This window comes from Hypanus sabinus, chromosome 2 (assembly GCF_030144855.1).
Source record: "Hypanus sabinus isolate sHypSab1 chromosome 2, sHypSab1.hap1, whole genome shotgun sequence".
In the NCBI taxonomy this organism is placed as follows: Eukaryota; Metazoa; Chordata; class Chondrichthyes; order Myliobatiformes; family Dasyatidae; genus Hypanus; species Hypanus sabinus.
In genome coordinates this window covers 143,784,702-143,811,783 of record NC_082707.1, presented here as the reverse complement: position 1 = coordinate 143,811,783, position 27,082 = coordinate 143,784,702, and the positions used below count along the sequence as shown (strand labels likewise).

The window sequence follows — 27,082 nt, the reverse complement described above, 5'->3', positions numbered from 1 at the left end:
TGGAGGTTGGGTGGATGACATTTGTCAGTCAGAATTGGCAGTCACTTAGACAACTCTTGGTTGATTAAAGAAAGCCAACCTGGATTAGTTAAACACAAATCATGTTTAACTAACATAGGGAAAAATTTCTTGAGTAATACGATTTTGGCTCATCAGGAAAATGGGATTTCTTTGTGTGATTCTGGAAACATGCATGGAACAGTGATAATAGTAAAATAAGGTTTTGTCCTGTAATAGAAAATTATATCAATAATTTAGACATTGAGCATAAGACCCCAATTTCAATGGAATGAACATTGACTTGAAATGTGTAAATGTGAATTTAAAGTTTGACAAGAAAGAATGTTATTGAACAATAAAATACTTTAAAATAGAGATGTTACTTATGATGGGACTCAACAATGGCAATTTAAACTGAGATTCTGGCTGGACTCAAAATTGATAGAAGTGGTTCCAGGAAAATGAGCTGTGGGATTTCCAGGAAAGGATGGGGGAGTGGGATGAACTGGATTGCTCCTCATTGGACTGTAATTACGAGAATTACTTTCTGTAACTATTCTGTGATTTCTGTGAAAATGCAATTGTTTTATGTTCACTAACTCTTAACTTATCCTGCTTGTTACATCCTCAATAAATGTTTGGCATGATTTCCTTCAATCACCATGTGGCCACATGCTTAAGAAATCAGGATTTTAAAAAACATTTTCAATAAAAGGTCTAACAGTACAAAGTTAACTAAACCATCTTCTCTTCAGTTGAAACACCTGCTTAAGCTAAGAATCTATCATTCATAAATCAATCAATTTATCTTGATGAAATAAGCTATCTTATGTATTTAGTTTCATTGTTTTTTTTTATTATTGTGTTCTTTATCTCAGTGTTTTGTTCTTCTACTGCAATGGATCTGGAGTAACAATTATACACTTTTGTACAGGAAATGGCATTAAACCATCTTGAATCTTGAAGGCAATTGCTTAATGAAAATACATGGATGGCCTATACACTATCAGTTTGTTGTTCAGTCCAGTTACTGACTTAATAACCAGGATGTGATCTGCTTTTTGTGTACTTGTTTTAGTTGGCAGTTAACTTGCAGGTTAAAGCAAATGTAATTTTTTGGGGGGTCCTGTGGACAAAAAAAATCTTTATTTTTCTTTTAACTTCAGGTTGAAATCTGCAAGGGATGTGATTTCTCGCACGGGGCATTCCATGGCCCTTGGTTCCCTTTACAGGTACCTGGGAGGAATTGGTTCACACCAGCATTTAAATGCCTGTGTCAGCATCCTTCATACTTTGTCTCAAGATAATACCTCCCCTGAAGTTCAGGTAATTTTTTTTTTGCATATGGAATCAGAAGCATGAACATTATGTTTATAAATCCTCTTTATGACTCCAATATTTGACTGGTGCTTTATTTAAAGTCTTACCAGTGATTCATCTAATTAGGTGAATCTATTCTGAACTGCCTGCTATGTCTTGAGAGATTTGCAAGTTATTTATATACAGGTTCTTCTATAATGTAGAAGATCATTTTGCCAATTCAGCATTTTACATGTTTCAAGTTGCTATAAATTGTCTCTTCTGAACTGTTGTAGTTGAGAATTTGAAAGAGTAACAATATGTAAATATTTGCCATAAACATTCAGCAGTAAAGTTGTTAAAAGTTGCTCAGATTGTTGGAAGTTTACTGTGTATTTAATTAATGTTGCAAACACATTGGAATATTATTCCAAACTGTTTCACAATCTTGTGAAATTGTGTCCAATAATGTTAAATATTTTTGTTTGGTTGATTTCAAGTCATGAAGTAAGTGACCATATTTGTCTATCGTGTCAAATATAATGCACATCAAATATACCTGCATTAGGCAATTTGACTTAAGTCCTAATACATCGATTTTACCTCTTCATGTTGTGTGGAGCACACAATGAACCAATTTAAATTTATTTCTTTATTTTTAACTTTTACTTTGAACTGCTTGAAATTGAATGATTCATTCAATTGAATAACATTGGATTCAAAATAACATCCAGCAAGGAGGATGCTAGATTCTACTTGCACATGAACGCTGGACAGATTTTTCCTTGATATGTGCTTGCCAGAAACACAACTTTCTTTATTGATGCTTTATTCAGATGCTTACCAAGTTTTATCCCAAACTGGCAAATTTAGTTGGGATGTAGCACTACCATGTTTGAGGCGGTGAATAGTCTTTCACAGTACATGGTATTGCAGTTTTGAAAGTAAAAGGTCTTAAATGTTAAAGTTAGCATGATTTAAGTGAGATGTAATTGCAATCCATTATGCTATTAGGTATTAGTCTAATCCCAGTAAACCTGGTTATGCCACTCACCCTCCATAAACAAGATGAAAAAAATAGTGTATTTTATTTAAGCTACTTTTAACAGAAAAGGAGAAAGAGCAAGATACCTGAGGAACTGGGCCACTTTCTGGGTGAGATGGGAACTCTACATACCGGCTAGATTGCAGCTCAATAGCACAGGATCTGTATCTTTGCAGGGAGAGTTAGTTCGTGCTGATGAGGAGGATTGAAACCAGCTTGGTAAGGGAACTAGAGGGCAGAAACAGAAGGGGAGAAAGCAAGCAGGATTAGAAGTTTTAGGTGAAGGGGTATCTCAGAAGTTAAAGCAAGAAGAAATGCTTATATCGCAGGCTGATGACGGCAGTGAGGATAACCGGTGTGGTGGAAGGAGAGTGCACAAGCATAGTAGTACACAAACTAAAACTTGCAGTAATAAAAGGGATAGGATTCAAGACCTTTTATCTGAAAATATGCTGCATTCACAGGAGATTGATGAGCTAATGACACTGCATATGGTCATTGGGGAAGCTTGTGAGGTGACCCATACTGGGAACTTAATATTTAGGAGTGCTTGATATTTTGAAAGGATGGCCAAAAGAAAATTTGAAATGAGGTAGCTCTGCTAATCAAGGGTGAAATCACAGCAGTGGAGAGGAATAACATTGGCTCAGAAATCGCAGATGCTGGATCGTTTTTTAATGGAGATGAGAAATAGTATGTGTAAGAAGTCACTGCTGAAAATACTTAAAAGGCCTTTCTCCAGCAGCTGCTTTACTGAAGGCCTTTTTTCAGGCTAGAAGGATGTTACTAGTCGTGTGCTAGAAGAACCAGTTATTTCTAAATTCCATTAATTGCTTGCAAGAGAGTATAGAATGTAACTTTGAAAACTGTGGAAAGGACATGGATATCTCAGTGATCCTCTATTAATCACAAAGCAAGTTAAGCAGTCAGGTGCATCAAGTGGTTAGGAAGCAAAGTGCAGTATTGGCCTTTATTACAAGGGGAGTTGCAGTTTACAATTGCAGAGGATGCCGTCAAGGCCATACCTGATTTCCTTGTTAATGGAAAGATGTACTGGTATTGGATGTAATCAGAAGAGATTCTTACGCTTAATTCCAAGGTGTGGGTTGTCCTGTCGTAAGTTAAATTTGATGTATACTTGGTGTTAAAAGGAATAAAAGGTGCCTTAGTGAAACATGTAAGATTATAAGGGGACATGACATTGTAGATACTGAAATTCAGTGGATTCCAGCTCATTATAACCCATCAGGACAAGTACATTTTGGCCCAATTGGTCAAATTTTCATGGAAACATTTAAAAAGGTATAGAGGTATAAAAAAAAGAGGAACTAAGTACAATTTATGTATTTAAATGAAATACAGAACAAATTAGAACACTGTCAATGCTACTACAGTACTGTAAAACTGTGTATTGGTTCCTAATAGTTATCAATGGAGGAATTCAGCGTATGATGCCACATTCTTTTGATTGACTGTAAATGAGTAAAGTAAGCCAGCATAGACACCTCATGTAGATAATGGACTGACTTCATGCAAATCTATTGATTGCATCCTCCAAATCATCATTTTCATTATAACCTTCAAGATGATTGTCAATGCCTTCAGATTCTTCGTAGTTCCTAACTTGCTGAAGTAGTGATATTCTTTCATTTTCACTCCCAGCTGTTTCTGGCATCTCCAAGACTGATTGCTTGAAACTGCAGTGAGCAAAACAGTTCTGAATTGTCTTACTGCCTATTTCTTTGCAATTTTTGAACAAAAGCACAACTGACACTATTTAAAAATTATTCTCTCTAAACATCGCGTAGTGTCTAACAGCCACACAATTACGCGTGTCTGACGCTTGTTAGAAATTGTTAGACAACCGTGTTCTGCCCCAATTAAGCAGCATAGTGTCTCAAATAAATGAAGGGAATCCCAGCAATTTTCTCGATGAGGTTTTGTTCTTTAAGAGTTGTTCCCAATAAGTGGCTGCCCCAATTAACCAATGATCCAATTAACTGGCACTTCCTGTATTTCCACATATGGAGGAATCTTGAATCAAGAGACATAGTTATAAGGAAAAGTCTTTTAAAACTGAGGTGCATAGGAGGATCTTCTTGGAGAAGGTGCAAAATGTTTGGTAGTCTCTTCCCCAGAGTTTTGTGGAGGCTGGATCATTGTGGGTATATAAGGATGAAGTAGATAAGCTTTCAGAAGATCAAGGTGCTGAAAGCTATGGGAACCTGGCACAAAAAAGAAGGTGAGGCCTAGGGCCAGAACAGCCTTGATCATGTTGAATGGTGAGAAGGTTGAGAGGACAAGTGGCCTCTTCAGCTATTTTCTAGCAGTGCCTTTCACTGTTTCTTGGACCATTGTATTGAAAAATCAATCAATTTGATATTGTGGCACAAGACATATTTATCAATGATGAAGTTCAAAAGCCATAGATTTGGAAAGTGATCATAGCATGATAGAATTTCAAGTTTGAGGGTGAGAAATTGTTTCTGAATCGGGAAACTTAAATTAAGACCGTTACAATAGCATGAGGACAAGAATTAGCTGAAATGGACTGGGAAGTAGATAGGAGGGTAAGATGGTACATATTTTAGAGAAGATAAATTGGTTTCTCAGTCAAATGCAAGAAATTCATCCATTCATTGCTTTGCTTTCTTGGGCCACGTAACTATAGGTTTATAAAGGAAGCTTATCAGCAAAATTAGTATTACTGATCATGCAGCTGTTTTGTTAAAAAGTAATATTCAAAGAAACAATGTAGAGAGTTATAAATGCTTGTCTCTTCTTTTGTAGACCTGGGCGTTGCACTCCTTATCATTGTTAATCGATTCCAGTGGCCCAATGTATAATGCCCATGTGCAATCAAGTCTGTCTCTTGTCTCATTGTTGTTGCTGAGTGTACCTCCAGCACATGTTGAGGTTCATCAAAGTTTGGGTCGCTGTTTGAATGCACTGATTACCACATTGGGGCCAGAATTGCAAGGTAATGTGTTTCTATTGTAATCAGCTTGCTTATAGTATATTGGAAAATTACAACTCATTGGATGTTAAATGTTTAAGATTTGCATGATTTAGAATATTAGTTTTGTGTTTTTATTAAATGTTTTCTTTTGTATTCTTGCCTATGAAGAGGTGTATTTTAGTTGAAGTATAATGTTGGTAGACAATTAGAACGTATTAGTTTAATTTAGACTATTGATTGAGATTGTAGTGTCTACTGGAGATCAGGTTTGAAGACTGCATAGAAAGAGGCCAAGGGTAAGTTGATTTGACAAAAAAATAGTCATGATGGATTTTTATTAGCATTTAGCAAAGGTGTGTGAGGTGCTGAAATGAGTGTGATGTATAGTATACAGCCACAAGTTGGCATTTTCAAAAGTGTTGATAAGTTCTACTTAACCTTAAAGGCCTTTTGCCTCAAGTCCTGTAAAAAAGAAACACAAATATATTGATCTGTTGGCTAATTAACGATAACATACTTTTACTAACTACTCTAATTGAAGCTTCCAAAGTTGGTTATCAAACACAGAATTTGAAAGAATCTGACACCAAGTCACAAAGAGAGTCCAAGATTCTCCAAAGCTTAGAGATTGTCCAAGGTTTAGCCAAAAAGGTTCATTTGTAAAGAGGAAATGGATATAAGTAGCATGAGGCTTTGGAAAATAAGTGCCAAGGTTATGCCAGTATCCAAGTAAGGTCTCAAGTCAGTGGTGAAGCTTCTGATGGATATGTACAATAAGTCAATTTTTAACTGAAGAGGGTTGCTGCTTATCCTCATCTGGATGTTAGAAGAACAGTTTTTGGTGGCATAGGAATCAAGCAGTACTTGCAGACAAGAGAACCTGTGGTGAAACCAGGGATAGCTGTGCGATATGGGAAGAATTCTTTCGGTGTGGAGCCAGCTGTCTGTTGAAAGAGCATTGGAGTCCCTCCCAATACTTCTGCCTCTTTGCACTTTAACTTTTGCTGCTTTTTATTAATTTTATGTTCATTTCTGGGCCATTGTTGTTGGAAGATGATTTTTAGCATTAGAGACTGCTACAAGAAATTATTTCAAGGTACAACTTATGTTTTATATTCTGAAATCAGTAAAATAACTTCTTTTAAGTCTTGAGTTCATATAATGTGTTTATTTTAACAAAAGAATTAATGTCATTTTTATATAAGTATGCTATTTTACTTTTTCCAAAGCATTAGCAATTTTCTTGTATGCATCCCATTGGTAACTTGCTGGAACTAGTTTCCTTTTTCTTGTGTCAATACTGAAAATAATTACATTGTAAGCTACCATATTTAGTGCTCTTTATTGCATTAACTACTGAAGAAAAGGGTAGATTGAATTTAAAATGAATGTGTATTTAATTCGCAGGAAACAGCAAGTCTGTCCCCTTGTTAAGAACTTCCTGTCTAGTTGGCTGTGCAGCGATGCAGGATAATCCTGATTGTCTTGTACAGACTCAAGCCATCTCCTGCCTCCAGCAGTTGCACATGTTTGCACCCCGTTACGTCAATCTTTCCAGTCTTGTCCCCAGTCTGTGTGTAAGTAAGCCATGTTGATGTGCACTTGCATGTGAATTTAGGTGATTACAAGTTACAGTTTTTGAAAATGTGCAAACTCTAGTGCAAACTCTAAATCAACTTACTTTCATGATCGGAGCTTTCATGATTTATGTTTAAATACCTTGTTATAAAAAAAAATGCACAAAATTGGTGTGACAAGTTTAATATATAGGGCCCCTGATAAAATTCTGTCATAAGCATTGATATTTATTTCAACCTTAATGTGTTAATACTTTGTAAGCATATTAATAGTTAGTTGTGCATTTTACCATTGTGCACATGGGCAATCCAAGTAGGAAGTCTCATCTTTACGACAAGAATAGTCTATAATGCTGGTTGCATCACCATGATGATTATATTCAGAACAAAACTGAATATCCACCATTACCAGCAGCTGCAGAAATTTTGTTTAAATTGTAATCTAAATTCCCATGGCAAAGTATATTTCTTGCTCGACCACTGCTGTCAGGCCAAGGGAGACAAGTATACATAGACTATTTGTTTTAACATAACAGCTGCATGATTGGCCCTTAATTTTTTTTATTTTAAAAGTACACTAGGTGTACATAATGATTCCATAACAACTGAATGAGCATAAGTGCAGTCCCTATTTCATTGGAATTTGTTGCACCCCTCAAAGCATTCACTACCTTGACAATTAGCAAAGTGAGCGATAACGTAGCAATAAAGTAGCTTGCGTCAGTTGCTTGCTGAGACCACTCCAACCTCACAAACCCATGATCTCTTGTATGTTGGAACACCAAGACATGTAGATTCACCTTGACCTTGCACATTAACCTAACTTGGAGGCGTATTGCCCTTCTTTCATTGGTACTGTGTTCCAATAGCATTGTGGAATTAACATTACCAGCAGTTCAAGAAGGAGGTTCATCACCAGTTTCTCTTGAGATGGGTGTTTATTTAATGTTCTGTAAAATGAATTTAAAGAAAACACTAGTTTGAGTTTAAATGGATTGAGTTTCAAGAATTACAAATAATTCTGAGCATAACTTCGTTTACCTCTGCATAGATGTTCTTCATCATGATAATATGCAGTGTCTGCTCCAGTTCATGACATAATTTGTGAATTGGAGTTGAGAATGCTTCGTGCAGTGTTAATATATTGCTAGAGTTACAATGATTGGTATCACTGTTTCTATTTTTTTTTAACAAATGTCACACAACCGGAGTGTCATTGTGACTGGTATGTCATTTCTTTTGTGCAGGAAATCTTATTGGATAATTCTGTTTGGGTAGGTTGCCTCCCTCATTCCACCCACTCGCCATGTCCCTTCACCAATCCCACAAGTTGATTTGATGTGTTTGAATATTTGTTAATAATGTTTATTTTTTTGTAAGCTCTGCCTTTATTAATTAATCTAACAATAACTTGGCTGGCATGCGAACCCAATACAACTGCACTGTGTGACATAACCTCCTTACTATTTGAAACCCTTGGCTCTTGCTATATTTGACTTCTCTAATGTACTTCCTTTTGACTAGTTATTTGCACCTGCAGACTGCAGAATGGTGGCAATAACCACTGCAGGTTAATACTGCAAATGGTTTGGCTTTTTTATATTATTTGCTTGATTGTGCAAAAAGTTCCTCAAGAGCTTATATTTGTGATGACAAAGAGAATACGTTTTGATAGCTTTTTGCAAGTTTTCCTCAAGACACTGTTATCATTGGTTTAGATACGCTCCTATGAAACTTAGACTGTTGCTTTTCATAGCCGGGCTTGCAGTGGGTAATACAGTAGTTAGGCAGGCCAGAAGTAATGGATGATAATGTACCTTCAATTACCTCTGTTAGCATTTGCCTCTTTGTTTGTGCTTGGTCGTTAACAGCATTTCTTTGTAAATGTAGGTAAGTACAGAGTTAAACTTGGATGTATAATTAGTTGTCAAAGTCTGATTTTAATCTGGCTGTTGTAAGACTTTACAACATTATCACAAACAATCTCAAAATTACCTTGAATGTTGTTTTAAATGAAAGTTTTAATTTCTAGCATATCATTTGAACTACAAACCCCATTTCCAGAAAAGTTGGGATATTTTCCAAAGTGCAATAAAAACAAAAATCTGTGATATGTTAATTCACGTGAACCTTTATTTAACTGACAAAAGTACAAAGAAAAGATTTTCAATAGTTTTACTGACCAACTTAATTGTATTTTGTAAATATACATAAATTTAGAATTTGATGGCTGCAACACACTCAACAAAAGTTGGGACAGAGGCACATTTACCATTGTGTTACATCACCTTTCCTTTTAATAACATTTTTTAATCGTTTTGGAATTGAGGATACTAATTGTAGTAGATTTGCAATTGGAAATTTTGTCCATTCTTGCTTGATATAAGACTTCAGCTGCTCCACAGTCCGCGGTCTCCGTTGTCTAATTCTCCTCTTCATGATGCACCATACATTTTCAATAGGAGATAGATCTGGACTGGCAGCAGGCCAGTCAAGCACACGCACTCTGTGTCTACAAAGCCACGCTGAATGTGGCTTGCAGAATGTGGTCTGGCATTGTCCTGCTGAAATAAGCATGGACGTCCCGGGAAGAGACATCGCCTTGATGCCAACATATGTCTCTCTAAAATCCTAATATATGCCTCAGAGTCAATGGTACCTTCACATACATGCAACTCACTCATGCCGTGGGCACTGATGCACCCCCATACCATCACAGATGCTGGCTTTTGCACCTTTCGCTGATAACAATCAGGATTGTTGTTTTCATCTTTGGCACGGAGAACTTGACGCCTGTTTTTTCCGAAAACTAGCTGAAATGTGGACTCATCTGACCACAGCACACGGTTCCACAGTCTTTCGGTCCATCTGAGATGAGCTCAGGCCCAGAGAACTCGCTGGGGTTTCTGCATAGAGTTGATGTATGGCTTCCTCCTTGCGTAATACAGTTTCAAGTTGCATTTCTGGATGCAGCGACGGACTGTGTTAAGTGACAATGGTTTACCGAAGTACTCCCGAGCCCAGGTGGCTATAATTGTCACAGTAGCATGACAGTTTCTTAGGCAGTGCCGCCTGAGGGCTTGAAGATCACGCACATTCAACAGTGGTTTCCGACCTTGCCCTTTACGCACTGAGATGTCTCTGAATTCTCTGAATCTTTTCACAATATTATGTACTGTAGATGTTGAAAGACCTAAATTCTCTGCAATATTGTGTTGGGAAATGTTCCTTTTGAACTGACTAAATTCTCTCATGAACTTTGGCACAAAGGGGTGAGCCACAACCCATCCTTGCTTGCAACGACTGAGCCTTTGATGGATGATACTTTTATACCCAGTCATGATACCTCACCTGCTACCAATTAGTCTGCTTAATGTGGAGTCTTCCAAACCGGTGTTACTTGAATATTCTGTGCACTTTTCAATCTTATTTTAACTCTGTCCCAACTTTTGTTGAGTGTGTTGTAGCCATCAAATTCTAAATTTGTGTATATTTGCAAAATACAATTAAGTTGGTCAGTAAAACTATTGAAAATCTTTTCTTTGTACTTCTGTCGGTTAAATAAGGGTTCACGTGAATTAACATATCAGATATTTTTGTTTTTATTACATTTTGGAAAATATCCCAACTTTTCTGGAAATGGGGTTTGTACTTTCATGGCAATGCTCATTCACAATTAGTTGCAGGACTGAATTACTTGTGGATCACTCAGATGGTGGCATTTTGTGCATTCTCAGATAAATGAGAGTAATCTTTAACAATGGTAAGTACAGTAATTGATTCAAACCTTGTAAAACCTTCCAGCACCATGCCATCTCCCAATGCAAACAGGCTCTCCACCTTGACACTTGTTTTCTCTTACCAGTTCTGATGACTGTCCATTGGCCTGAAACATAATTGTTTCTCAGTTCACCTATGCTGCCTGACATGCTAACTATTTACATTTCCTGTTAATTTTGTTTCTGCCGGGTTTCAGTGTGTTTTAGCCTAATTTTAGTGAACGTGAAAGCGGGAAAGTGAAGTTGGCAACTATAGATGTGAGCAATTGAGCACTGAGCATGGTGAAGTGGTGGTGTTCATCTCCACCAGGTATCTATTTATATTTGAGATTCTTCATCTTTGTCCTTGTTAGGTGAAAAATCCTGAGAAACTTATGCCTTTTCTCTTGACCAATTTTTGCTCTTTTTCATCCAGCTGTTAATCCTTCAGCTTAATTTTGCAAATCAACTTCTGCCAAATTTAAACTCTAAATCCCATAATATAGTTACAGAAGTCAAAAATGAGAGGTGTTCTTCCAGCTCATTCTCATACCTATTTGATGAGGAAGTGATTGGGAAAGATTAAATGTTATTCATTTTGTTTATTTAGGTTAGAGGATATCTTGGGGTGCTTTCATTTTCTGTCCTTAGCCACTCTTTAACAATGCTACAGAATTCAACAGTGTTATAGAGCAATTCGATTCACTAGAAATGGAGTTGTACTTTGGAACATCTCACCAACTGATCCAGGGCTGCAGAATCAGAGAGAAGCAGTTAGCCACTGTCAGTTATTATAGACAATAGACAATAGGTGCAGAAGTAGACCATTCGGCCCCTCGAGTCTGCACCGCCATTCTGAGATCATGGCTGATCATTCACTATCAATACCCAGTCCCTGCCTTGTCCCCATATCCCATGATTCCCCTATCCATCAGATATCTATCCAGCTCCTTCTTGAAAGCATCCAGAGAATTGGCCTCCACCTTCTTCCGAGGCAGTGCATTCCACACCTCCACAACTCTCTGGGAGAAGAAGCTCTTCCTCAACTCTGTTTTAAATAACTGACTTCTTATTCTCAATCCATGCCCTCTGGTACTGGACTCTCCCAACATCTGGAACATATTTCCTGCCTCAATCCTATCAAATCCTTTAATTATCTTAAACGTTTCAATCAGATCCCCTCTCAATCTCCTCAATTCCAGCGTGTACAAGCCCAATCTCTCCAATCTCTCTGCGTAAGACAGCCCTGCCATCCCAGGAATCAACCTAGTGAATCTACGCTGCACTTCCTCAATTGCCAGAATGTCCTTCCTTAAACCTGGAGACCAAAACTGTACACAATATTCCAGGTGTGGTCTCACCAGGGCCCTGTACAAATGCAAAAGAACATCCTTGCTCTTGTATTCAATTCCCCTTGTAACAAAGGCCAACATTCCATTTGCCCTCTTCACTGCCTGTTGCACTTGCTCATTCACCTTCATTGACTGGTGAACTAGGACTCCTAGGTCTCTTTGCATTTCTCCCTTACCTAACTCGACACCGTTCAGACAATACTCTGCCCTCTTGTTCCAGCTTCCAAAGTGGATAACTTCACATTTAGGATAGACTCTCAGTTGTTTCCGGGATGCAGTTCCACAATTGTCTGGCATTTTTTTAAAAAAATCCTACTTTTTTTTCCAAATTCATTCATACAGTACATGTACAGACATTTGTATGTTTGGGATGAATATCCTCAAAAAAATAGAAGCATGATACATTGGTCCATGTTTTGAGCAAGTGGTAGAGTTTATAAAGCTCTGCAGCAACATAAAAGTGAATGATTAAAGAAGCTTGCTGTGTGAATTGATGCTTATGGTTAGGTAGCATTAACGAGATAGCAAAACACACAGAATGCTGGAGGAGCTCAGCAGGCCAGGCAGCATCTATGGAAAAGAGTAAATGGTCGATGTTTCGGGCTGAGACCCTTCATCAGGACTGGAAACAAAAATTGAAGTCAGAGCAAGAAGGTGGGGGAGACAGGAAGAAGTGCAAGATGGTTGATGATCGGTGAAACTGGGAGAGGGAGTGGGAGAGTGGTGAAGTAAAGAACAGGGAAGTTGCTAGGTGAAAGAGATGAGGGCTGGAGAAGGGGGAATCTCATAGGGAAGGGTAGAAACCATGTAACAAGATAGGCTGAGTGAAAATGCGTTAAGTTTTACATGTGCTTATAGTGCCTAATTTTAAACATGCACAACTCCATCTAACTCCTTTATTGAATGTGTACAAAGGACTCGCCCAATAAATAAATTCTCTGTTTTAATTTATCTCAGAATCTCTTCTGATAGCTGAAGAAAACTACTTTTAGAACTGCTTTGAAATTAGTAAATTTTCAAGTTGAATAATTTCAAGTTTAAGCTATGAAAGAGCCCTGCCTTACCTAGGATTTTTTTTTGTGAATTTTAATCAAAGTCCAAATTTAATTGTCATTCATCCATGCATAAATACAGTCAATTGAAACAGTGTTACTCCAGGGCCATGGTGCAAAATACAGTGCCAGCAGTCATATACAGCACAAGGCACATATAGCACATACAAGAGAGCAGTAAAGTACAGTCACCCAAAAGAAAGATGGTCCATGAATGTTGCAGCAGCAGAACACAGTGCAGCTTGTCTTCTGCTGAGTGATTACTGCAGGGGAGGGGGACTGCACCCTCCTTCATGCACCAATGCCTCGGTCAGTGTAACGGTCCACACCTAGCCCAGATCTTTCAATTTCTCCACCAAAGAGCAACTTGCTGATGGAATAGACATGCAGTACTTTAAGTAAATGTCTAGCCTGGTTTTGTGATCATAAACAATTTGTTTAAGAAAGACAATAATTTAAGAAAGACAATTCATATGAAGCTGCTGCATCCCAGCACACCACCGTCTTACTGAAAATGTTATCATAGTGGTAAAACTTGTGTGTTAAGTTTAACACAGGAAAAATGTTTTTTGTGTGTTTGAATAATGAATAAACTCAGCTTATTATTTTTAAGTGTAATAGATCCATTATCATAGACTTAGTTATTACTTGTGTGAATAGCAGATTAAAGGTGGTTATATTTGTGACATTAATCATGATGAATCTGGAAAAATTGTTTAAGTTTTGTGCTGCATTTTATTTTTGAGTGAGAGGAGAGAAAATGCATTTATCTGTGCCCAAGTCGAACAGTTCATATCACAAAGGATCTTTTCGTTTTTTAGGTAAACCTTTGTAGTTCACACCTGTTGTTGAGACGGGCTGTGATTGCATGCCTGCACCAGCTTACACAGAAGGAAGCTGCTGAAGTGCTTGACTATGCCATGACTCTTGCCAAGGAATCCAATAAAGGAAGCTGTAAACTTGGTAAGATATCTGATTGGGGATCAGTACATGTTACACACTTAGACTAACTTTCAATTAATGTTTTATCATTTTAAGAAAATTGTATCAATCAAAATCTTTTGTGTAATGTACTTACCTTGGAGAGTCAGAGATAACAACATTGAATGTTGAAATTGGTAAAGTTTGCATTCTGTTGAAAAAGCAAGATGATTGTTTTGAGTAGTTAACATAAGAAATTGATAATAAGGCCAAGAATTTGAAATGTAAAGTATCATTGAGGTCATTATAATATATCAGTCTTTTCTTCCATTTTACTTACTATCTAAATTTCTTCTGTGCTGTGGTACTTCAGTCGTAGCACATGCTGTCCTGGTTGTGTCGAAAATTGTTTATTAGACAGCCACAGTTGTTTATAAAATTTGGCAAGGACTAGTCATCAGGATTGATTCTAGTATTTTGTTCGGTTATCATGAAAATGAAATTCCATTTTATTGTTACATTAATCGTAAGAACCTGGTATGCCTTGTAAATGTTTTGATATTTTAGCAAGACAGGTACAAAAATAAGGTGCTAGCAAGGTCCACATTTTAACCTTGTAAAACTAAAATCTAAATTTATTTTCAGATGTTAATATCAGTCAAACTGGCCTGGAAGGAGCCCTCTTTAGTTTACTGGACAGAGAATCGGACCAACAACTTTGTCAAGATATTCGTGAAACTTTGAGTTGCATCCTATCATCCATGGCAGTTGAAAAGCTTAGTCATTGGTTAAAGTTATGCAAAGATGTTTTATCTGCCTCAGCTGGTAAGTTCAGCTTTTAAGTATGTGAAACTTCTGTTTACTATCAAAAATGGAACGTTTGGTTAATTTTACTTTGACTTCAAAGGAGTATTTTGTTTTCCCTTGTGCTCAGTTGATGTCACTGTGCATTAAAGCCAGAATGCCCAACCCGAGCTTGGCAGGGCAGAGCTGTGCCTGTAGGAATTGGTTAGGATGCATGTATTACCAAACACCTGGTTTCAGGCCAGACAAACTCGTTACTTTATCCACATCAGGATGATTTACTTAATATTTCCAATATTTGTTCTGTGTTTAAATTTGTTATATTTTCAGTGATAGTCTTAACAAGTCTGGAGAAATGTAACTAAATATTTGGGCTTGCATCAAGTTTGTATTGGGCCTATCCAGCTGTTTGATTGTACACTTGAGAGGACCTCTCAATGCCTTTCCCATGCAGATTTGCTGCCAAATTATTAAGATGATGTAGATAAAGCATGAGCAATCTTCCAAAGTTTGCTCTCCTGAGGGTAAAAATTTAATCAAGACTTCTAACTCTGGCATGTCTTAAATTTGAGAACTCCATGTGTAAGCCAGGTTTATGCACAACATTACAAATGACAACATGTAAAAATTGTGAATTTTGTATTTTATTTGCTGAAATGTTTATTTTCATTTGTTAATTCATGTTATTACCTCTCTTACAAACTTTCTAAATTCTAATCACCTCCACCCCAGATTTCACCTCCACTGCTCCAGTAGACACTACTCAGGAAGATGAGGATGAAAGGGCTGATGATGAAACAATATTCACCTCCAATAAAGATGACCAGTTACGACCAATGATTGCACCACGCTGGTCAACCAGGGTATTTGCAGCAGAATGTGTGTGCCAAATTATTACCCAGTGTGAGAAGATAGATGCTGCTCATTTTGATATGACTTTGGCTCAGGAGAAAAAATTGAAGCACCCTCAAAGTAAGTGGCTTTGAGGGACCTGAAAGATTAAGTGTTTGTGGTGGTTGCAAAAGTTTACTCTGAGATGTTTTACCAGATTTTAGTATGAACTGGATGGCTTTCATCTGGAAATTATCTTATAAGGTATACACAGTTTTTATATTTTCCAGGTGATTTCTTGGTGATGCATCTCGCAGATTTAATTCGCATGGCTTTCATGGCTGCCACAGATCACAGTAACGCACTGCGTTTATCTGGTCTTGAGATGTTACTCGTCATCATCAGGATGTTTGCAAATATCCCTGAACCAGAGTTTCCTGGTCATGTAATCCTTGAACAATACCAAGCAAATGTAAGTGACAAAGATTTCAGTTTAAGTTGCTACTTTTGTGTCCCTGTATTATTTAATAGATAACAACATTTATTCTAAATGTAATCACCGATGAATTTGCCTGCAGCAGCATCTTGCAAAAAGCAATGGAGAATGAGGAATATGGGTTAAATATTCTTATGCTCCAGTTTGAGAACTGATTCTTCATCATTTCAGTACCGCTTGAAAGTATTTAAGTCCTTGAAAATTATACCATCTTGTAAAAGTTTATAATCAGCCAGCCATTCAATCTCACATTTTAGTATATTCTTCCAACTCATGTCTGCTTTGTTCCTTTTCTGCTCAATTTAAGCGAAGCTCCTTGATCTCCCTTTCAATCTCCACCTGATTCAAATGTGATTTTGAGATTTTTTTTAATATCCTGGAATAAAAAAGCATGTTTGCGACAATACAAAGTCCTTAGGTTATTATTGGGACAAAAGTAGACACCACAGCTGATCAACAGCAACTTCTACCACCACAAGTGCACGTAAGATCTTGCAGGTTCTCAATGTTAAAGATTGGCTTCTTCTTGTAGTACAATGTAGTCACTGGCATCTGACACACATGGGAGCAAAGCTGATGAGGAATGGGGGGCATATAGGGTGAAAGCAAACTTGAAGATAAAAATACTGTGTTGTGATGACACAGTGTTCACTCAATAACAATAATAACGATGTGGAGGTTTTTAGATACTTGGGTTATGACCAAACAAAAAAATGCTTGGTGTTGCTTAGAAATTTAGTCCAATGGTGTTTATTTGGTGCATCAAAAATCAAACTTACAAAAAACAGCAAAAATAGTGAAAAGAAAATTGCTAATAATTACAAAAATATATCCGTAATAGCTCTGTACTATTCTTGTCTAGTGTGAACTCCTGCCAACCCCTGTCTCTCCTCAGCTGAGGGTGAAGAGCTCCTTCTTATTCAGCACTAGGACACACCATCTTTTAATTACCATCAAAATTAACTTAAGACTGCTTATGAATTAGAATATGTACCCCACAGTATAGTTACAATCATATTACAAAATGTACAGAAGTATCTGCCTTAAGTACAGTATACAAACAATATACACATTTATACGTCCACTTTACTAAAGAAATGGAACTCTTTGCTTGTATGGCGGGAGAGCTACCATAAAGCCAACCTGAGCGTATCATATGGGGGAAGACATTGAAGTGCCTACGCTCAATACAATGACAGCAGAATGACAAGGCTGTGTGTGTGTATATGTATGTATATTTATATAAAAGGAGTGCCTTCACCAAGTGCTCTCCATCACAGAGGGAAATATCAAATTATTTCCTGTGTAGAAAAATGTTTTATTTTGGAGCAGAGGCATATCAGACACCATGATAGGATATTTGTACTCATTTTTATACAAAAAAGACAATTTTTACAAACTTAGAAAGAAAGCATGATTCTACCCCCATGTTTGCACCATATCAAAGGTTTTTGTGGTAGTCTGGAGATGAGACCATAATAACATCATGTGGCACTCATCCTTTGAATGTCATAGCTCTGTAGTAGTGATTTTTTTTACCCTTTTTTGAATAGTGAAGCAATATCATTTGTATGTTACTGAACTGTATCACTGCTTATGAGAAGGAAACATTATTAAACCATTCTGATTTGGTTTTCAGGTTGGAGCAGCACTGAGACCAGCTTTCTCCATTGACACCCCACCTGATGTTACTGCCAAGGCATGTCAAGTATGTGCCTCATTAATTTGTTCTAAGTACTCTTAAACTACTTCTCATTCTCTGTGCTATGGCTTGACTGTTTTCATCAGTTGAGATTTGTAATGGTGGTATCAAATGATCTTTCAACAATCTTAATATAGTGCTGGAGAAAACCTGATCTTAGTGCATCATGTAATCTTAACCACCGTTATGTACTGCATAATTTTCTTTTTGCTGTGATAAGCATTTCAACAGGGCATGAATTGTTGTTTCTATGAATTATTCATTTGTTTTTAAAAGGATTGCATCCAAATTTAATTTGAGATGTGTCTTGCAAAAGTTCAATTTTAAAACCTGCATATATTTAAATTTCTTCCAGATTTGTTCTGTGCTTTCTGATACTAAGCAGAATTTTCATTTGGCTGCATTGCACTTTGGATTAGAACATTACAAGACCATAAGATATAGGAGCAGAAGTAGGCTATTCGGCCCATTGAGTCTGCTCAGCCAATCAATCATTGACTGATCCAATTCTTCCAGTCATCCCCACTCCCCTGCCTTCTCCCCATACCCTTTGATGCCCTAGCTAATCAAGAACCTATCTATCTCTGCCTTAGATGCACCTAATGATTTGGCCTCCACAGGCAACAAATTCAACAGTTTTATCACCCTCTGACTAAAGTAATTACTCTGCATCTCTGTTCTAAATAGATGCCCTTCAATCTTGAACTCATGCCCTCTTGTCCTGGACTCCCCTACCATTGGAAATAACTTTGCCATATCTAATCTGTTCAGGCCTTTTAACATTCAGAATGTTTCTATGAGATCTCCACCTCATTCTCCTGAACTCCAGGGAATACACTCCAAGAGCTGCTAGACGTTCCTCATATGGTAACCTTGTGATTCCTGGAATCATTCTTATGAATCTTCTCTGAACCCTCTCCAATGTCAGTATATCCTTTCTAAAGCCCAAAACTGCACACAATTCTCCAAATGTGGTCTCCTGACTACTTTATAGAGCCTCAACATCACATCCCTGCTCTTATATTCTGTATCTCTAGAAGTGAATTTGCATTGCCGCCTTTACCATCAACTCAACCTGGACTCACCAACTTTTAGGGTGTCCTGCACAAGGACTCCCTAGTCCCTTTGCATCTCTGCATTTTGAATTCTCCCCCCATCTGCCCGTTTATTTCTTCCACCAGAAATCATGACCATACACTTCCCAGCAGTGTATTTCATTTGCCACTTCTTTGCCCATTCCCCTAAACTATCTAAGTCTCTCTGTTCCCTCAACACAACCCGCTCCTCCACTTATCTTTGTATCATTGGCAAATTTCGCCGCAAATCCATTAATCCCATAGTCCAAATCATTGACTTACATGCAGTCCCAACACCGACCCTTCTGGAACTCCACTGATAACCGGCAGCCAGCCAGAATAGGATCCCTTTATTCCCACTTTCAGTTTTCTGCCGATTAGCCAATGCTCCAGTCAAGCTAGTAACTCCCCTGTAATTCCATGGGCTCTTATCTTGCTAAGGTGTCTCATGTGCAGCACCTTGTCAAAGGCTTTCAAAAAATCCAAGTACACACACATCTGCTGCATCTCCTTTGTCTACCCTTGTAATTTCCTCAAAAATTTTCAGTAGGTTAATCAGGCAGGATTTTTCTTTCAGGAAACCATGCTGGCTTTGGCCTATCTCGTCATGTGTCAGGGAGTCCTTGTGCAGGATACCCTACAAGTTGGTGAGTCCAGGTTGAGTTGGTGGTGAAGAAGGCAAATGCAATGTTGGCATTCGTTCCTAACAATCGATTCCAGCAACTTCCCAACCACCGATGTCAGGCTAACGGATCTATAATTTCCTTTCTGCTGCCTCCCACCCTTCTTAAATAGTAGAGTAACATTTGCAATTTTCCAGTCATCCGGTACAATGCCAGAATCTATGGATTCTTGAAAGATCATTGTTAAAGCCTCTGTGATCTCCCCAGCTGCATCATTCTGAACCCAAGGGTGCATTCTGTCAGGTCCAGGAAATGTATCCACCCTCAGAACGTTAAGCTTCCTGAGCATCCTCTAGGTTGTAATTTTCACTGCACATAGTTCACTTCCCTGACACTCTTGAATGTCTGGTATACTGCAGATGTCTTCCACTGTGAAGACTGATGCAAAATACGCATTCAGTTCCTCTGCCATCTTTGCATCTCTCATTACAATATCTCCAGCATCATTTTGTATTGGTCCTATATCTACCCTTGACTGTATTTTACCTTTTATATACTTTAAAAAGCTTTTAGTATCTTCTTTAATATGAGTCACCAGCTTCCTTCCACATTTCATCTTTTCCTTTTAATGACCTTCTTAGTTTCCTTCTGCAAGTTTTTAAAAGCTTCTGAATCCTCTGTTTTCCCACTAGCTTTGGCTTCCTTGTATGCTCTCTCTTTTGCTTTTACTTTGGCTCTGAGTTCACTTTTCAGCCATGGTAGCGTCCTCCTTCCATTCAAAAATGTCTTCTTACTTGGAATGTATCTGTCTTGCATTTCCTTCATTTTTCGCAGAAACTCCAGCCACTGCTACTCTGCTGTCCTTCCTGCTATGTCTCTTTCCAGTCAACTTGCCCAGTTCCCCTCTCGTGTCATTGTAATTTCCTTTATTCCACTAAAATTCTGACACTTTGGAATTTAGTTTCTCCTTCTCAAATTTCAAAGTGAACTCCATCATATTGTGAACACTGTTCCCTAAGAGTTCTTTAACCTTATCTCTTATGACCTCTGGATCATTGCACAACACCCAATCCAGCACAGCCAATCCCCTAGTGGGCTCAACAAAAAGCTGTTCTAAAATGCCATCCCCTAAGCATTCTACAAATTCTCTCTCTTGAAGTCCAGTACTGGCCTAGTTTTCCCAATCCACTGTCATGTTAAAATCCCTAACAATTATCGTGACATTGCCCTTCTGGCAGGCCTTTTCTATCTCCTGCTGTAATTTGTAATCCACATCCCGGCTGCTGTTTGGAGGCCTGTATGCAACTGCCATTAAGGTCCTTTTACCCTTGTCATTTCTTAACTCAACCCACAGAAGCTCTACACCTTCCAATCCTATGTCATCCCTTTCTAATGATTTAATATTATTTTTTATACGCAGGGCCACACCACCCCCTCTGCCTACTAACCTATCTTTCCAATACACCGTATATTCCAGTGGCAGCCATCCTTTAGCAAAGTTTCAGAATATCATGCTTGACAATCTGTAGCTGAATTTCAAGATCATCCATTTTATTTTTTATGCTGTGTACATTCGAATATACCATTTTCAGTCCAGTATTTGTTGCTTTCTGTTTTAATTGCACCATGCTTCTATTGCCCTGTAACTCATCCCACTGGCTGTGATTATGCCTCATCTTTTGCCTGTTCTTTCTATCATCTCTTCTGCACGCTATCTTTATTTCTGTTTTCCCCTTCCTCAGCTGGTTCCCACCACCCACCCCCTGCAAATTAATTTAAACCCTCCTGAACAGCTCTATTAAACCTGCCTTCTAAGATATTGGACTCCTTTGGGTTCTTGTGTAACCCGTCCTTTCTGTACAGGTTGTACTCCCCCCCGCCCCAGAAGAGGCGCCATTGATCCAGGAACCCGAAGCCCTGCTCCCTACACCAGTCTCTCAGCCATGTATTAATATGCCTGATCATGCTCTTCTTGCGCTCGTTAGCATGTGGCACAGGCAGCAATCCTGAGATTGCTACCCTGGAGGTCCTGCTTTTCAGCTTCCTACCCAACTCCCTGAATTCTCCCTTCAGGACCTCCTCCCTTTTTCTACCTATGTTCTTGGTACCAACGTGTACCAAGACTTCTGGTTGTTCACCCTCTCCCTTCAGAATACGCTACACCTGATCCGAGACATCCTGTACACTGGCACCTGGGAGGCAACACACCATGCAGGTATCTCTATCAGGCTGACAGAACCTCCTGCCTTTTCCCCTCCCTATGGAATCCCCTATGTCTACTGCATTCCTCATCCTCTTCTCTCCCTTCTGCACCACAGAACCAGGCTCAGTGCCAGAGACCAGACTGCTGTGGTCGTTCTCTGCCAGATCACCCCACTCAACAGCATCCAAAATGAGATAACAATTACTGAGGGGGGATGTCTACAGGGCTGCTGTCTACTATCTCAGCTCTTCCCATCCTTTCCCTGACAGTCACACACTTATCTGACTCCTGCAGCCTCAGGGTGACTAACTCCTTGTAGCTCCTATCTATCTCTTGCTCACTTTCCCTCTTAGGCTGTAGGTCATCAAGAAGTAGCTCCAGAGCACTGCTCAATTGCTGACCTTAGAACCTTACTGTTTAATGCCTCAATGCAGATAAATTGAGCATAGTCCCAACAAAACACATGCTCTATTACCTAGAGAACTAATTATTATCTAGTCAGAGTTCTGGGAGGCCTCCATCAGTCAGAGTCGACCATGGATGTTGGGTCTTAGTTGACTAGATACGCAAGCTTGAGCAGTACAAAATGGAGAGTGAGTTGTTGCCCATATAGCAAGCACCCCCTCTCCATGCATCTGATCAACCCAGAGGAACGTCAGAGAGCATTATAGTTTGGCACCAGCAGTGTTGCAGGAGTTGTCACTCAGCATGAACTCAACATAAGACTGCCTTAGGGACTCCAGCTCCAGATTTTTCTCTTGGGATTTACTCCTGGTACCTTCCCCATGAGTGGGTATAACTGCAAGGTAGTGGAGGTTTGAGATCAGAGTTTTCCTTTCCTAGATGATCCATCAGCCACAGCTGATGAGCCCCATCTGCCTGAAGCAATTGATTGTATAACAGAATGTTTCTGCCGGGCTTAGTTGCAAAGGCACATGTGAAGGCCAGGAGCAGGACTTAGTTATCAGAGGCTATCTGAGGCACACATCATTGGGTGCATTTAATAGATAGTGGGAGCTTGTCCCCATTAACAACCCTAGATATAGCAACCTCAAGGAACCTAGTCATAGAGTTGACAGCATGCAAATAGGCCTATCAACTAAACATCCACACTGAACAAATAGGCACCTGAATTAGTCCTGTTTATTGCATTTGACCAATATCCATCTAATCCTTTACAGTATATACCCAGATGTTCTTTAAATGCTGTAATTGTACCTGCCTCAAACACTTCCTCTAGCAGCTGATTCTGTATACCCACCAAAGCCTGTGTGGGGCAAAAAAATTCCCCTTTAGGTCCCCTTTAAATCCTTCTCCTTCCTATCAAATCAGTGTCCTCCAGTTTTTTACTCTGGAAAAGTGTAACTATTCACTTTTTCTATGCCCCTCTTGATTTTATACACCTTTGTAAAATGTCGCTCTTCAGACTACTACACTCCAAGGGAAAATGGCCCAGCCCATCTAGTCTCTCTTTATATGACTTAAACCCTCTTGTCTGTAAAGATGGCATTTGGCATACTTGCCTTCATCATTTAGTGCACTGAGTAGAAGAGTTGGGACATCATGTTACAACTGTGCTGGATATTGATAGGACCACACTGTGTTGTCACTTTCAGGGAACTTTGCACTTGTATACCAGGTCTCTATGTTCTACAGCAAGCTCCAGGGCCCTGCATTTGCTGTACAGGTTCTGGCCTGGCTTAATTTCCCAGAATGCAACACTTCATATTATAGTCTGTCCTTGGCCCATTTTCCCAGTTGATATGGTTTCTGTTGTAATCTTGCTTAACCCTCTTCAGTGTCCACTATACCACAAAGTTTGCTGTTGTGCAAACTTATTAGCCATGCCAACTAGACCCTTATCGAAATCCATCCAAAGCATATTTATTCACATGCAAAGAGGAAAAAAAATAATAATGTTGGACTGAGCACATTAACATGCTTTATTTGATGACTTGGTTAGTAGAAAATATGGTGCTGAGAACTGAATAAAAGCTGTGTGATAATCTCTTGTTTTTGATCATCATAATGGTTTTTGACTACAACTTTATCTAACTGACATGCAGAGCCTCAGTTCTTCAGTACTTTATAGGAATTCTTTTCTGTTGTACCTGTAAATGTAAGATGTTTTGAATTAAGTTGTGGTCTGATCTTCTTTTCTGTTAAGTAAACTTCTAAACCCATGATTGACTGACAACTCAGCATTCAATGTATATTCTAAGTGCATTTGAAGGAATCAGGCGGTTTGTTTGAACTGAAGACTTCTCATCAATTCTCCATTAGGTTTGCAGTGCCTGGATTGGAAGTGGAGTTGTGAGTGATTTAAATGATCTTCGAAGAGTTCATCAGCTACTGGCAACATCCTTGACCAAAGTGCAAGCTGGGAAAGAAACACAGAATCAGCTGTACAATGAAAGTACCTCAACTATGGAGAATGTAGCTGTTCTGAAAGCATGGGCAGAAGTATGTGGCACTTGTTACAATTTCTTGAGTTTAGCCTGAGAATCTATTAATTATGTTTGTTACCAAAAATTGTAGATAATAGCCCCCATTTACTGGTCAGGATGAGCCACCAAAACTCTGAATGCCCTAGTGGGAACCAACTTCTAAAACCCATTTTAAACCTTCCTGATTGAGGTTCTTCTGGTGTCAGTTCCATCACATAAGGAAAATAAAGGAGTGGAAAGGGAATGAAGTTGAGTGGGGTGTGTGGGCAGGCTGCAAAACAAATCCACTCATAAAATTAGTGGAAAATCACTTTGCTATCTTGTGGAAGTTACACTTTGTTTAGTTGATCTGTATCATCCAAAGCAATGTGTTTGAATGTCTCTAAGATTAGAAGCATTGAAGAACATTTTAAAAATCTATTTCAAAAAGTAATGAATCTGAAATTCTTTAACATTTAAAACATAATTAATGTTTCATTAAATTCTAAATCTGCAACTCTGTAGTGTCCTGTCTTTAAATGTTATTAAAATTGATTAATTTGTGTTTGATGTTGGTCTCAAGTTGGTGATCAATTTTTTAAAACACTTAGCTACCCCAATTATGATATTATTTTCCATGGTGTGGAAATCCTTGTGCAATACAATACATTTTTAGACCCTGGCCCAAAAAAAAAGAGATATTACCAAATGTGCTCTGTTCTGGTTGCAACCTTGAAACTGACACCAAGAAGATGGAGTACACTTGGGGACAACTTGAAAGACTGGCCCAGGACAGGGCTCTGGTGAGCTGCTGTCCAATAGGGGTGATAGGCTTACCTAACTAACTGGAGGAGGGGTGTCCTGCTGTGGTTGGTTATTGTTGCATGTGGTTAATACTGCCTACTTGATGTAAATTTTCATTACAAAGACAGATGAACTTCGTTTAAATGTATTAAAAGAAAGCTAATACTTAAGCAGTGGTTTAAACTAATGAAATTTGTGCAATTTGATTTCCACAAGTGGTGCTTCAGTTGTTAACGTGTTTTTAAAGATGGAGATCAAATAAGGGATCTTTAATTTTGTTACCCATAAGCTTTGGAAGATAGATAAAATGATGGAATTGACAAAGAAGTGAAAAGACATCATTTCAGTGTCATGGTGTTATACTGATTTGGTTAGTGGTGTAGAAATCGCTTGGGAATTGGGCAGATATTTTCAGTGAACCATTATTTAGTTGGGAATGAATCATCAGTTTTGCATAATGAGTTGCTATAAATAATAAAGGTAGATTATAAAGTAATGTAAGTCATAGTAAAATGACACTGGAATCATAACTTTGTATTGATTACTTTTGGAGATGTTCAGGAGTTGGATATAATTTTGTTTGGACATTATGAACAATCATAAAGATGGATGATGAACCCTATCATAGTACTGTTGAGAATGAAGTTATAATAGGCAAATATACTTTGAGGCCATTTTGCATCTGAAAGTAATTATCTTCAGAACAATGTAAATATTGTTGAAATCACATTTTTGATTAGTGTATTGGTGTGATATGGGGTGAATCGACTACACATAAGATTAGTGGAAAAGATTTTGTGCTAAATATATATGCCAAGGAATAGACTTGAATGGAAATTGGTATCCAAAGGGAGAATGATGAATTCAATAGAAGCAAATATTGATGGGGAAGAATCTCAGTGGGAAAGGAATTGACTTCAATTGGACAGATCTATAGAGATCTAAACCAAAGACTGAATTGTTTCAAGTTATATTAATTAACCTATAGTGTGGAAAGAGTAGTGAGTGATAATATATCAGACCTATTTATTATGTTTGGCTGTAGTTCCATACCAGGATCTCTTTTTAAGGCAGTGATTCATGTCATTTGTTATGGTCAGAAACAGTGGCATTATTTTTGAAATTTTGTTCTGTTAAAGATTGAAAAGCAAACAATTTAGCCTTGAATATCTTTGAACTGAGCATTCTAAAAGTAGTTTATTCTGTAATGGAACATCTGAGACTTAGAGCATTTTAACTACATTTTCAAGAAGATTTATTTCCCATCAAACCTATTTCTGTTGGCCGACTTAATATTCATATATTTCTTCCCAGGTTTACATTGTCACAGTTGAAAGGCAAAAAATGTGTACATCAAGACAAAAGCAATTCCTAAAGATTGAAAGCTCTGCAGCTGATGACTCCCGGGATGCAGTTTCTACTGGGGATGGTCTTCTCGGTTTGGTGCAGGCAGAATTGGGAACACTGAGTAAACTTTGGCTGGCTGTACTGCATGATTATGCCCTTCTCACCTTGTCTCCAGAATACACAATTCAGCTTCCAGCTGGAGGTAAAAATGTTGATATTCATAATTTTTGCTTATTGTATAAATTCAGTTGATAATGTCCCTGAAGAAAAACCGCTATGAATTAGAATTTAACGATTCAAATCACAATTTTAATCGAGACTGTCCTGATTTGGTTTTTAAACTATTAACTGTTTGTGTAACATGGAGTTACTGTTTTAGTAGTTAGGGTTTCAGCCATGCAATTTATTAGTGGAATTGTCATAAGTATTCTAACAAAATGTTGAAAAACTTTAAAACAGATTTTTCACTTTATTTTTTTTATTTGAGGTTTTGCTGTTTTTAAGATGGAATATTATGAACAATTCAGTGTCTTTAATACAAAGCTGTTCTTGTGAGAGTTGTGTTGTTTTTCTTCACCATACCAAGCTAAAATTAATAAGGGTTTTTTGAGATATGCTAATGTTATTTTGATACTGACTGCAAAAAAAATTGCGAGAAAGCACTTGACAGAAGTGCATGTCCTTTTCTCAGTGCTTTGTTGAACCACCTGGCAATTTAATTATGAAGAGTAAAGTGAGCCAGGTGCAGCTGAAATGCCTTGTCTTGCTATTGTAAAATGCCAGAAACTGATGCGTTGGTGAAATACT

The 27,082-nt window shown here is 38.1% G+C and overlaps 1 protein-coding gene across 4 annotated transcripts in view; it reads left to right on the top strand.

The window, feature by feature from the left end:
* Positions 1–27,082, top strand: part of heatr5a (HEAT repeat containing 5a) — a 125,111-nt gene that overhangs the window by 74,959 nt on the left and 23,070 nt on the right. For 3 of the 4 annotated variants that reach the window (XM_059956248.1, XM_059956266.1, XM_059956257.1), the window contains exons 19-29: positions 1,167–1,326; positions 5,135–5,324; positions 6,711–6,880; positions 8,128–8,154; positions 13,864–14,005; positions 14,609–14,788; positions 15,500–15,739; positions 15,889–16,070; positions 17,734–17,802; positions 23,982–24,161; positions 26,243–26,477. In XM_059956248.1, the coding sequence (XP_059812231.1) occupies positions 1,167–1,326; positions 5,135–5,324; positions 6,711–6,880; positions 8,128–8,154; positions 13,864–14,005; positions 14,609–14,788; positions 15,500–15,739; positions 15,889–16,070; positions 17,734–17,802; positions 23,982–24,161; positions 26,243–26,477 (1,775 nt within the window). The remainder of the gene's footprint in view (positions 1–1,166; positions 1,327–5,134; positions 5,325–6,710; positions 6,881–8,127; positions 8,155–13,863; positions 14,006–14,608; positions 14,789–15,499; positions 15,740–15,888; positions 16,071–17,733; positions 17,803–23,981; positions 24,162–26,242; positions 26,478–27,082) is intronic. The other variant, XM_059956275.1, reaches the window with a different exon arrangement.